Source organism: Octodon degus, unplaced genomic scaffold (assembly GCF_000260255.1).
Source record: "Octodon degus isolate 3935 unplaced genomic scaffold, OctDeg1.0 scaffold00003, whole genome shotgun sequence".
NCBI classification, from domain to species: domain Eukaryota; kingdom Metazoa; phylum Chordata; class Mammalia; order Rodentia; family Octodontidae; genus Octodon; species Octodon degus.
The window spans coordinates 32,994,102-33,008,143 of record NW_004524579.1 but is presented as its reverse complement, the minus strand read 5'-3'; the positions used below and the strand labels follow the sequence as shown (position 1 = coordinate 33,008,143).

At 37.0% G+C, this 14,042-nt stretch overlaps 1 protein-coding gene across 10 annotated transcripts in view; it reads left to right on the top strand.

Moving 5' to 3' along the window:
* Ccdc68 (coiled-coil domain containing 68) overlaps positions 1 to 14,042 on the top strand; it is a 79,351-nt gene that overhangs the window by 30,294 nt on the left and 35,015 nt on the right. For all 10 annotated transcript variants that reach the window (XM_023715076.1, XM_023715070.1, XM_023715074.1 and 7 more), the window contains exon 8: positions 4,950 to 5,032. In XM_023715076.1, coding sequence (XP_023570844.1) covers positions 4,950 to 5,032 — 83 coding nt within the window. The remainder of the gene's footprint in view (positions 1 to 4,949; positions 5,033 to 14,042) is intronic.

The window sequence follows — 14,042 nt, the reverse complement described above, 5'->3', positions numbered from 1 at the left end:
AGAGAGACAGAGAGAGACAGAGAGACAGAGAGACAGAGAGAGACAGAGACAGAGAGAGACAGAGACAGAGAGAGAGAGAATTAAAGGGAACTCACTAGGTTTGTTGCATCTGTAAAGCCTAATTCCAAAACATGGAAAAATGCTCTATTTAGGTAGGAAAAAAATCTTTTCCTTATGATTTGGAGCTGCCTACTGTGCCTGACTGGTGCCTGTGTGAGAATTAAGCCCTTAGTCTGCTCTTGTACTTATCCAAATGCCTGAAATTAAAAATTTTTGCTTTTATCATAATAAAAATTGTCATTTTCCCCTTATGAAAAAAGAACTTATAATTCAGACAAAACCAGAAATATCTTTAATAGCAAAATATTTTTTTTGTGGTACCAGGGATTGAACTCAGGACCTTGCACTTGCCAGGCAAGTTTAATAGCAAAACAGACAGGAAATTAACATCTCCACAATGAGGTCAAGTAGATCTTTTGGCTCTGAGAGATTTTTGCCTCATTAATTTCAATTGTTATTATTTTAATTCCCAGATTTGCCTCTCCTCTTTGCAGCCTTCATTTGTCTCACAAGCCTTCCCGGTTTATACTGTTTCAGAAATGTCACTTCAAGAGCATCATAACTTCAGTTTTGAATATTCAGTTTTTTTACCACTTCTCCTTGTATGAGTTTATACATATTTCCCAAGAATAAATAAGATATTTATCACATTGTGAGTTTATTTGAATTGGTAATCTTAATAGTGAGCTTATATGGTAAGCTTAATTACAAAAATTAAGTAAGCTCAAACTTAAGAGTATCTAATAAAAATAACATAGACCAACATGTTTTTTAATTTGATAGGTCCCTGGATGTTAGCAGATTCACTGGACTGGAATGTCCTGGATCAGTTGGCTTGTTCATGCATGTCAATTAATATTTGGACTGCTTTTGTGGAAAAACTGCAATATTGGATTGAGCAGTTGACAGTGGTAGAAGACCTTATCTTGTAATAAATGGTCTAGTGAACAAGACAGAAAAAAGGATGTACGCATTTAGGAAATGAAGACAATCCTGGATGGGGTTATTTTACCAATCATCTTGATTGACCAGCTTGGAACAGAAGCTTAAACTTGCAGTTACCCCACCTCAAGCCCAGTAACACTGGATCAGGTTAATGTCACCTATGAGTGTCAGACAACTGACCAAAGACCACTGGAAGATAACTTTTATTTCCTTCAGATGCCAGGAATGCAAACTAGATATGAATTCAGCCCAGGACTCTGTGGAATATTTGCTTGATTGTTTATTCATTCATTGTATTTGGGCACCTACCATTTGCTCCACAGAGCTAGGTCCTAGATATTTATTTGTAAATGACCTGTACACAGTCACTATTGGTAGAAATTATAATGTGTAAAAGTGGGTTGTCGGGGACTGTAAGATTTTCCCAGATCTCATGGTTTAAATTCTCCCAAGGCCAGGTATGGTGGCTCACACAGTAATCACAGCATTCAGCAGGCTGAGGTAGGAGAATTTTGTGAATTCTCAGTCAGCCTGAGCTACATAGTGAGTCCAAGGCCAGCCTGAACTACATAACAAGACCCTATCTCAGCCCTCCCAAAATAGAAATAAAAATTAAAATATAATTTTCATAACACTTTTTTTTGGAAAGGCTGAAAACCCTGTTAAATATAGAGAAACAAACCCCAGAATAGGATTCAGTGGCTCAGACTCAGGTTCTGGCAGTCTCTTTTCTTTCTTTTCTCTGTCCTTCCCTTTCTTTGTTTTTCTTTCCTTTTTTTTCCATACAAGGAGTTGGACTGAAGGCCTTTTGGAAGACAAGTGTATTTACACTGAGCTACATCCCCCATCCCTTGCAAAAAAAAAAAAAAAAATAGAATCATAGACTCTTGCTAAATTTCCTCAAATTTTCAGTCCTCCTGCTTCAGCATTGCCTGTGTTAGGATTACAGTGGGCACCATGACAGGCAGCAGTTCGAGATGTTTTGGACAAGTGATGGTTTAGCCCATTCCTTAGTACAGGCTATCCTATGAACCTTTGGACAGAATAGGTGCTCTAGTTCAGTTATTACTAGAGTGACCCCTGTTGGAGTCCCTGAAAGGTTGAGGTAAGTGGTGGTGGAATAGAGGGGCAATATGTATGAGTGTTTCTTATTGTCAAATAAACTAGATGTTAAGGAACAAAGCTTACCAACACTGTCTTGCTTCGGGGAGGTAATGAAAGGGCTAACTGAGGAAATTTTGGGGGTGGCTGGGGCACATCAGGAACATGGAACTCTTTGTATTAATAAGAAAATGATAGAAGTTCAAAGAGGATGTGAAAATGAAAAGTGTACATCCTTGGAAAACTTGATGAGTCCTGTGCTGGTGCGGGTGCCCCTGGAGAAGGAATCACTGGATGCTCACTTGAGCGAGGCCCTGCTCCTGTAAATAGCCATTAGTGCTATGAGGTCTGCTAATGAACACATTACTTAAACCCTCCACCATCTGCCCTGCTTTAATCAGGAATACAGTGAGAATGGATTCCACACACACAGTGATAAGCTAGCAAAAACATCTAATAAGAGCATTTTATTATGGCATATGTTCCTTTTGCCAGCAGTGCAATTCTGTTGCATCATATCTGTTTTCTAGTGTCATTGATTAAGTTCCATTAGAATTTTAGAGCTCAAAGGCTCTTTTGAGACCATCTAATTTCTCATCATAATTTTATAAATGAAGACAGGGAAAACAAGAAACTCTTCCACAATTCTTCAGTTTCTAGTACACAGCTCTTTCCAGTCTTCTTTTTTTCTCTAATGCTGGATAAACATGTTACTCACAGTTTCCAAATCCTTTACATGTTAACATTTGTGAAAGATGTAAATTGATGCCCACTCTACTCTGATCAGGGGAGTCTCACAGATGGGCTTTGGGATCAGTGGGCTGCCTGCCACGTAACGTGAGCTTGCCAGAGGGATGGACATGGCTAACTGGGAAAGTGTGCTGTCCCTCTGTATTGTCAAAGAGGTCTGAAGAGGCACCAGTGCTAGAATGCTGCCCAAGATACAATCATTTGTTTCTTTTGTAGTTGTCTTGACCCTGAGCTCTGGTTATAAAAGTCCACTAATTGACTTTTACGAAGAACATTTATAAAGTCCATTATGAAGAACATTTGTTATACAGTATGTCCCCAGCACTATAAATTCAAAACGTATTATCTATGATGTGTTTCTTCAAAAATCCAAGCATCATTATAAGCTCATAAGGTATATGGATTACAGCGTGGAATTAATTTGAACATGAGAGGGACTATGTTGTAAAAATTTCTATGGGGCAATCATGTCATGAGAAACAGTTGATAAAGTTAAATACACAATATATGAAGTACTTGGTAGCTTCAAATTATTATGTATTGAGGTAAAACTATATGTCAAGAAAGGATATATTTATATTATATATGATATATATTATATTATATTATCTCCAATTACCTTAACATTTTGAGATAGATAATATTACCTTAATTTTAGGGAAGTTCATAAAGTTAGAACCATGACTCATAAACATAGAATGGTCCATGTTAAATATTTTATTCAATTCATTAACTCATGGAGGAACATAGTAAGATGAAAAATCTGGTTAAATAAAGTATTTTGAGAATTTTTTTACTTATAGGCATGTGGGGAAGGAATATAGAATAAAATGAGCTGGTTAGATTAAAAATACTGTTAATATTCTTTAAAACATTTCAACAACAACCTTTGAGGTTATACTTTCTACCAAATAGAACCTAGAAATTAACATGTAGCATTAGAAAGCAGAGGCTCTAATAAAATATATAAAATAAAGTAAAACAAGAACAATCATCTGAAAGAGCTAAGTAATTACTGGGTCAGATTATTAATGACTCAAAGTGTTTTTGCAATCATACATATTGCCTTTATTTCTAAGTTTCAGTTATTTTTTTAAAGGCCCAGAAAGGCTAAAACCTTGGCCCAAAATTCAAAACCAGGTTATTCCATTTGCAAAATCTGATACTGTTGCCAAATGACACTACCTTGTATATTACCAACATTAATACTGCAGCAGGAAAAGCAACTTTGTAGATATTTTAGGGCAGCACAGTAGATACTTTCAAAGCATCTCTTCTAGTTCATTCCATTTATATCACCAACACCAATGCCCGTTTTTTTCTTTCAGTTTCATTAAGTTTTTCCCAAATTGGCAAACTAAGTCTGAAAACTCATTCATCCTAAACTTCAAAATCTTTATTTTCCCACATGTCATCATCAAACGAAAGCAATCACCTCAACTTGATTTTCCAAGGAATTGTCTATTTCCTTTACGACAGAAAGGTAGTAGCTTAGTAATTTAATTATAGAATTTTAAGAGATAGTCTTTCTTAGTGTCAGAGTTTCTCCTGGATCCTAATCAGGAAGTAATTTTATCACTTGTGGCTTTGATCCTTCATTAAAAATACATTTACTCCTTTACTGCATTCTGACAGATGTTTTGAGAGCAGGTAGAGGCATCAAGATGTGGGTAACGGCATCCCTGGGTACCAAGTCAGTCTAAAGCACAAGAGGCAAGGGCAGTGGTGGGAAGCTCAGGGATGAGATGCTGAACAGCTGTTCATTTGTGGTGGGGTGAAGGAGGTGCACGGAGATGCTGAGCTGCATAGACCCTACTTGGAGAGGGGCTAGAGGAAGAACAAGCTCTCCATGCACAGGGAGAAAAAAGACAACTGCTCTGGACTCATCACTGGCTTGCTTATAAAGCATGTAGCGGAATGCCTGGGCAGATGTCCTGGATGTGCATTTTAAAACTCATATGAGATCAGCTCTTTATTTCTAATTCTGGCAGAAGTATCTTTTGTGAAGATTTTGTAAGATTGCTTTAGCAAACACACATGTGCATATACACATATGCGAAAGTAAGCAAAAATTGTATCTGATTTCCTCCTAGGAAAAGAGAACCCTGCTAGAGAGAAAACTGTCTTTGGAAAACAAGCTACTGCAACTCAAATCCAATGCTCCATATGCTAACAGGTTTGCAAATTTACCTTCTAAGTCAAAGCAGTGCCAGATGCCTGACTTTCCACTGGAATATTAGCCAGAGAACATAAGGCTTGCCAAGCCTCAAGGAGGTAGGGCAACTGCAAGGGCAGGATGGAGACAGGTTCCTAAGAGGAACAGCTACCCACTTTTCTTTCTTCACTCTCTTCTACTGAGAAGTCAGGGGCACAGCATTCACTGTGGGCTCCAGGGACCTGATAGAAGGGTTAATCCTTTCCATAGTGATTAAGCCTGATGCCTTCTGTTTACTCTTGGTCCTGGATGCTGGGGATATCTTCATCCCTCTTATGCTGTTCTTGTTAACTTGTCTCTTCTTCAGTCCACAGCAAGCTGGATAGCCCATGAGTGAAATTCTAAGCTGGTTCCATTGTGCTCCTTATCTTGGCAGAGAATGATGCAAATACTATGGAAAACATTTTTAATTTTTTTGACTGACTCAAGCAAGTAATTGCAGTACTTTGCACATAAGATTTATGGACAGCCATCTATCCTGTTTCTTCTCAACTGCTGTTGGGAAGTCCTCAGAACTATTAGGGTACTACTCACATCACAAGACATGTTCCAAGATTTTTCTTTTCTTTTTCCTTTTGATTCTAAGCCCATCACTGTTGGCATATGTTCTGTTGAGAAGATACTGCGTTCAAAGTCAACTCTATTTCAACATCATAACTCACCCATCTGCAATGTTCTCTCGCCAGGTTTTCAGGGCCCACTAGAAGCCCCACAGAGCCCAATTCATATTGTCATTCATTTAGAAATATGTGTAAGGCATCCTTCCTGACTCTTTTACTTTCCATTCTATTTTCCTCTCCTCTCTAATTGTCTGTCTCTTCTCGTTCATCTCTCTTTTTATGTTTTGCCTTCTACCTGGCTCATATTCATTAATGTTTGACCACATGTCAAACCTAAGTCCAGAAATGGGCCAAATGTGGCATTGGCTGTATATATTTGAAACATCCTGAGATACCCACAAGTTATTAGTTTTTCTGCATCTCCTTCTCCCCGGAAGGGCAATGCCCTCACAAGGCAGACTTCTCCTACATCTATTTGGCATTGTACATCTTGGGAGACCATAATGCGGATCCTGGAGAAGTTGTCCTTAGACTGCAGAACTGCCTACAATTGCACATAACTGAATTTTAAGTGTACTGTTGGCTTCCTTTTTCCACCTTAAATGCAGAGACCTTTTCTATGTGACAGAACTACTGGCTGATACAATATACTTTCCTTTAAGAGTCTAGGCAATGTAAATTTGGATGTTTTTCTTTAAATATTTGTCCTCAACAAAAGAATTTTTATCAGTCTTTGAGGCAACAGTATAAACAACCATTAAGAAACATAAACTGACCTGGTTTTGCGTTGTGTTATTCATAACTGATTGTTCTAAGGAATTCTCAAAACACTCATAAGTAGACTTCAGAAATTTTTTGAGGTAAGTGGGTGTTTTGTGTTTCCTGAAAGCATTTGAACATTCATTGCTTATGTAATTTTCATAGATTGTAGGCATTCCAAATATTTATCTTACTTTTCTCAACTTTTATAGAAGCATTCACTTTACTATATGACAACAAAGTGAAATCTTAAGGAATCAACCTCTGTAGGTTAAAGAAAGAGTGACTTGGTTAAGCTAAATCAAATAAAGAAGATTGCTCTTAGGCTGAGATTAGGTAGATATGACCATAAAGCAAAAGCAGAATATTAAAAGCTTTTCTGTCTGAAAACATAGTTGACTATGTTTCTATTACCATTATTACCAACTGGCATGTGGCTAGTGCTTCTCAGTTTACAGACTAAGCCCATGTATCTTATTTAATTTAATCCTTCCACTGGTCTTTTAAGGAGTGAAAGGAGCTTTTAATTGTCTAAGATACTTCATGAGAAGGTGAAGGGCTAGGAATTTGGCTCCTGCCTTCTCATATAGAGCTAAGCCTGCTCCTTGTGCTGTGAAGTGTTTTGACCTCCTTTCTTGCACTTTCGGAGACCCCTAAAAGCCTCTCTGATGGTTCCCTCACTCCCTTGTGTGATGATGGGCAAAGAGCTGTTTCCCAACTTGTCCTTCTCTCTGCTACATCATAGACACTCAGCTCCATTTTAGATTTGAATTTGGGGGAAACACATGTGGAGGTTGTTAAAATAAGCAGCATCAGTTCCTCCATTAGGTGGGAGTTGCTGGGGTATGGCGAACTTCTCAGAGAATGAAACACTTTTGTCTCAAAGCATAGGTTTCAGGTCAAAACAGAGTATTCTGAGGTTCGGCATTTAACTGTGGTGATTTGAGAGGAACTTTCATGCTGTTTCATTGATGCTATCCCTGAAAGTACCAATGGAGCAGATTTTGAGGGACGATAAAGATATATACCTGAGTTTTGTTGAAAAGTGAAGAGAGTTACAACTACATATATGTTGATTTTTTATTGTGGCTTGCCTGGGGGATGGTGACATTTCAATTGGGTTTCTAGAAATAATCCCATATTGAGATGGATTTCAAATCATACTTTTTATGGTGCATTTTATGTTAATACCTTCAAGACACTCAGAAAAATATGCTGAGCTCGGTTTTCATGCAGGGAGATGAAGCCTTCCACGGCACACTTTCTTTCTCTGATCCACCTCCTCTGACCAGATCCTACCTCCTAACAGCACGCTCAGCTCCTGGGCTCCCCATGGATGAACTACTAATGAGTACAACACAGACTCCACTCACCTTCCAAAAACCCTACCTCTGAAAACACAAGGCTATGGGGAGAAATTTCAGATCTAAATCCTAACAATAGTAAGACTTTCTTTCTTAAATGCTATGAAAACTCATAGGAAGAGAACCAGAAATGGCCTTCTCCTCACTATCGCTTTGTGATGAGCTGAGAGAAAATTCTCCATTCTCTTTCTAAAAAGGAATGAGATTCCCCCCTCCGCCCAAAACCTCTTGCCATCACTTATATTCTTTCCAATTCCAAAGCTCTGATATGTGAGGTAAAATAAAACACAGGACACTGAGCATTGTATTTTTCCTAGGGCTTTGGAATTCCAAACCATATACCTCCTCTCTTCACCCTTTAGAGTCTTCTTATGCTTTCTGCATACAACTTGCAGTTTTTCATTGTACCTGCTGGGAAAAAGTCCAGAAAGTATGTATTCTGTATCTTTGAAGCTGAGGGTTTTTCAGGCATATTTGAACTTCTGCATAAACTTTTTTTTTTATTCTACTGCAATGTTGAGGAATACATTGATCAAAAATTCTATGAAGGCTTTGTGAGACAGAGCATAAATCCTAAAACACACATTGGTTAGAAGGGTTCTATTTGCTTTTTGTGGACTTGGTCCATCCTTATGTTTCTGTTCTCTTGTTCTGTTTGTGTAGCTCTTTAGTGAAACTGAACAATTTAGTGAAAATATTAATAAAGCTGCAAAGATAAGGAATATTCATCCTATTTATCTAAATATCCTTTAGTCATTGTTCCAGTGTCTTAATGAAGATAAACCCCCAAGGCCAGAGTTTTCAAGAGCACTTCTAGACAGAATTTCATCTTGAGACAGATTTCAAATTTATGTTAATTTATGGTTAATTTTATGTTAATACCTTCAAGACACTCATGAGAAAATGTTCTGAGCTTCATATTTGTGATAGCATAATCTCAACCCTCTCCAAATCATCATTTTTCCTATTGGTTGGAAGGTTATGGGAAACAGTGAGAACCACTTGAAATACTTACTATTAACTTTTTTTTCCTTTGTATTTTCTGCATATTCAAAGCCAGCTTGCTTCTGCAAAATACCTAATGTCCTTGCTCATTATTTCTGGGGGAAGTGCTACTTTTAACCCCTAAATAAGCTATTATTCTTTCTTCTTTTTCCTTTCTTCTTTTTGTTCATTATTGTAACAATTTTGAATTTTAGTGCTAGCCATGTGCCCCATTAGACTTCCATGCAGATTTGGTCCTCATGTTCATAACCAAGTTTTCCAAGTGCCTGAGGATTTTTTTTCTTCCAAGATTTCCTACTTCCCCATATTATAAACATTGTAGCAACTCTACCTTCTGCTGGCCTGAGCATCACTCTCATATGTCTTAGCTTCAACGCTTATGTGTTACTGATCTCCCAGCCCCTGTGGATTCCCTAAGATGTGGTTCTCTCTCTCATTCTGTCTCTCTGTTTCTGTCTGTCTCTGTGTCATTGTTTCTCTGTCTGTCTGTCTGTCTGTCTGTCTGTCTGTCTTTCTGTCTGTCTCTCTCTTAGAGTTTACATACCTCTAGGTCTATTCTTTTTTAGAAAGGATCTGAGTTTCGCACCCCATTGTTTTGAATGTCACCCACTGGAGGTCCTTAAGTCTGCTCAAGATCTTGTGTCTGGTAAAGAGGCATTTGATTCTTAAATAGAGGAATAATTAGAGACTAACAGTAATTCAAAGCAGTGCCATAGCAGCCATTCTCAGAACTTGAATTTTATTTAATTTTAATTTTTGCTATTACATGTTTTCAGTATATGAAGATTACATTCATTGTGGAAAGTTGGTAAATGTACATAAAGCAATTTAATTTCCTTTTCATCTGATTTTTCTCCTCTCCTTCTCACTCCCTTCATCTCTGGGTAGCCTTCCTTTTCTCAAAAGATCTGTCTTCCTATTTTCTATTACCTGTCTTTTATTTTGCATTTTATTTATATTTCCTCTTTTACAAGAAACTATTTCAGCAATGCTGATGAACCAGAATTGCCTCTGTGGTCAGTTTTTGTCACTTGGGCACATGGTAACCTCATCTGAATTAGCCCTCTAGATTCTTTCTTTTCAAACACTGCGTCCCATGAGCCAGGGAAAGAAAAACAATGGGCTGTGCATTTGTTTGTTTCCAATTCCATATTGCCTCTCTCTGACAGAGAGAAAGACCAGTCTAAGGGTTTATTCTGAGGGTGAAGTCCTTTAAAGTATTGGAAGAAGACAGGGTAAGTACAAGTACAACTGAATTGACAGTCTATGCCTTTTTATAACTTAACTTGGTATTTGCTTAATCAGGTTGGGGAAGGTGGTTTTTAGATGTGAGATTACCCCGTGCAGGCATGCTCCCAGTGCAGGCACAGAGGTATGGCTTTAGGATGTGCCCACTCAATGTATGTACTTGTGCCTTCATCCTTTTGTATTTTCTCTTCCTTTTCTTTTCTGTCTTCCTTCAGGCCAGTCATTTGTTTTCTTTGTTTCTCCAAGATTCTCGGGGGCTTGTGGGTTAGCCCAGTTTTTTAGGCACGTGCTGGGGCAAACCCCGTCTTACGCAGGGAATTGTGGTTCAATCCCCAGACCCCCATACCTTACCAGACCTGCCCTTAAGGTAGACTGAGCCAGCCAGCCAAAAATAAAAATCCTTCTATGATTCTTTTCATCCAATCTATTTGGAAAACCCCAGTAATTCTTATGTCTGCTTCAATTTTTTTCTATTATTTTACTTTCTTTCTTCCTTTATTTTGTATTTTAGGAAAGGTCTGCAGGATGTTCAGGGTCTCACTACTAGATCAGACGCATAATGATCTTCCTGTTTACAGCATCCCAAGAGCTGGGATTATAGGCACATGACATCACGCCCAATCTCAATTGCAGTCTCAAAGCGCCCTGGGAGTGGAGATGGCACATCAGGCCTGGGGATCAAACCCCTGACCCCTGAGCCTGCTTGCAGGTGCTTTAATCCACTGAGATATTTGGCCAGCCCTTAACTGCTTTAATTTTTGAGGATTATGTGGAGCTAGTTGAACTAAAGGTTCTGCTTCAGTGGCAATGTTTCCAATGCCTTTAATACACTTTTGTGATAATTTCAGCATGGCTTGGCTTTGTATCATGATCACTTTTCCATTACAAAAATATAGGCCAATTGTGTAAAAATTATAAAGTCACATATCAGCCTTCAAAGATAAGATGGAATTCTCTAAAACTCATGCAAAGATACCTAGCATTAATGCCTATATCCCTTGCATTTCTTTTCTCTTTAAACGGATTTTAAAATTCACACACATGCATGAGAAGTATCACAACTACAGAAACATGGGTAGGACATACGTACTGCATATAGTTTCCTGGGTTATTTAAAACCAACAAAATCCAGATCAAGAAGCAGAACAATCCAGTTCCTAAAGTGGCCTTGTTTCCCTAACAGAAAGTCCCTGACTTAGAAGTAATTCCATTCCAGGGAAACACTTGGAAGTCATCTTGACTTCTGAGTCTGACAAAGTGAATGTTGTATACTTTTGGCACAAATATACAATGTGACACACACACACAAATACTGTAAATAAACTATTTTTACTTTTACAGTTATCTTAAAATGCTGATACAGTTCACTATAACTGTAAACTAACTGTAGGCAAAAGCAGCACAGCTGTGTCAACATCTGGTAGGCTCATCAGCTACTTCCCCAATTCGTTGGAATCTACTAATGTCCGTGCTTATCTGTGAAAGTTTACAACTTGAATGTTAAAATGTTAGTGAGCTGGGAATTGATGTACTGAAATGTTTTTTCCCAAGATGATCATGATCCTGACCTATACTGTACTCATTTGTCTGCTGTTCTTTATGTATACTTTAATATAATGGCTGACTTTTACTTAGTTTTAGTTCTTAACTTTTTATAACTGGTGCCATATATCTCTCTTCTCTTGCTTATAATATGCTGGTGAAATTCAATCAAGGTTTTATGATTACTTACAAATCTATGGTATGTGTGTAAATATATCATAATTTACTTATACATTATACTGCTGACTAATAATGATTTCAAAGTTTCTATGTCACAAAGCTTCCAAAAGCACTTTTGTTCCTTTCTTATATTACAAATAATGAATGTGTACTTAGGAAAAGTGACAGATCATTAGCTGACTTCAGTAGAAAATGCTAGTTTTCTGAAATGATTATACTAATTTAATTTCCAGTAGGAATGTGTTAAATTCCTGATTTTGTAAATATTTATCAAGGATCAACATTTCAGTCTTACTAATTTTCAACTATTTTCATAGGTGCATGGTGCTATATGTGTGTGGCTATAATTTATGCTACTTTGGATATTAAAGACATTCAGTATCTTCACTTATTTAAACTATTTGAATAGTTCTTATATGTAAAATTGCTCTTCAAATCATGTTCAATTTTTTTTTGTAGTATTTGTTTCCTGAAGTGTAGGTGTTCCATACATGTGGTAGATGATGTCTGTTAATCATTTCTATAATGAATATTTTGAAGCTATCCCACTACTCACTTTTATAATTAAGTTTTCAATTTTTATCATGTCAATCCTTCCTCTTTATCACAATCCATTGACTGACAAACTTTCCCATTTATGGTAAGTAAAGCTTAGAGGTCTAATTTTAAAACACTATAAAGCAAATAGTGACAATCATAAACCAATATATGGCAGTTGGATCCTCCAGTATAAGTGGTCTTACTACACCAATTAATAAAAATGGCCTGGGAGAATAGATCAAAATCCAACAATACAGTATATAAAAGAAATATATTTACCTAAAACAGGAAATTCATAGAGTAAAGGTCAATAGATGAAATACATTACTGCATATAACAGGAAATGAGAAAAACAATTAGGGATAGCTGTTCTGTTTGCAGACAATGTAAACCTATGGACAAGAGAGACCAAAAGAGGTGAACGTCACCATATCCTTGGTTCAGGAGAATTCCAACAAGAGATGACAATAAATATCCAATTTATTAAACGTCCAATTCATTTCCCTTATGATTATGGACTTAAGGTCCATCCATTGGGCTATGAATGTTTTAATTTTATCCTTCCTTATGCCACACTATACTCCATGGTATAAAAAAACTGCATCTTTTTGACCCACTCATTGTTTAATGGCACTTAAGGAATGTCTTCTCTAGGTCTGTGACGTTTGTTAATGCCATTTTGATTGGGATTGCATTACATCTTCATAGAAATTTAGGGGTATGATCATTTTCACTAGGTTGGTGCTTCTTACCCAAGAGAAAGGAATATCTTTCCATTTTTTGATATCCCCCTCAACCTTCCGTGGCAGAGTACTGTAGTTTTCAATATAGAAATATATTACTTCCTTTGTTAGATTGATTCCTAAGTATTCCATTTTTTCAATGCTATTGTGGAAGTTGATTCCCTAATTTCTCTCTCAGTGCATTTGTCATTAATACATAGGAACCTTGTCGACTTTAGGGTATTTCTATCCAGCTTCACTGCTGACGTCGACTAGTAAACCTAGAAATCTTTTGGTGGAGTTTTTAGGATCTTTTATGTAGAGTATCATGGCATCTGCAAATAATTATAACTTGTTGTTTTTGTTTCCTATCTTCATTCTTTGTTATTTATTTATTTTTTGTAATTGCTCTCATTAATCATGCCAGGACTATATCAAATGATAATTTTGATAGTAGATGTCTTTGTTTGGGTCCTGATTTTAGAGTGAATGCTCTTAGTTTTTGACCATTTAGATTTTCTTCCTTTACTTTTGTGAAGAGTTTTTAATGCACTTTAACCATGTGTTCATAATCTCTTAATTCCATTTTTTTTGACAAATATTTTGGCTTAATTCAGGGAAGACACTCATCTCAGTCATTTCTCTCCCATCATCTTTACCTTACATTAGTGTTGCAGTTGGGTCAGGAAATGGGTATTTAGGAGAGGGATGTTATATTAACAAACAGTTAAATGGAGAGTAAATGACTTAAGTTTGCCTACACACAACTAAGTTAAGGTTAACTGCATGTATCTTGATATAGTTACATCATGTAAGAACTAGTAGGTCCCTATGCATTTCCATTGCTTTCCTTGGAGCTTAATCTAAACTTAAGTGTAAAAGAATAATTGATCAGGTATATGCATAGGTTTCTTCTCCAGACTTCCTACCTATTGAAAAACATCAGCAAGTAACAACCATCAATAAAATACTCGGAAGCTGCTTACAAATTTAACATTGTAGGGGTTCTGAAGGAAATAATTGTACCATTTTTCATTAGCATGTGACTATG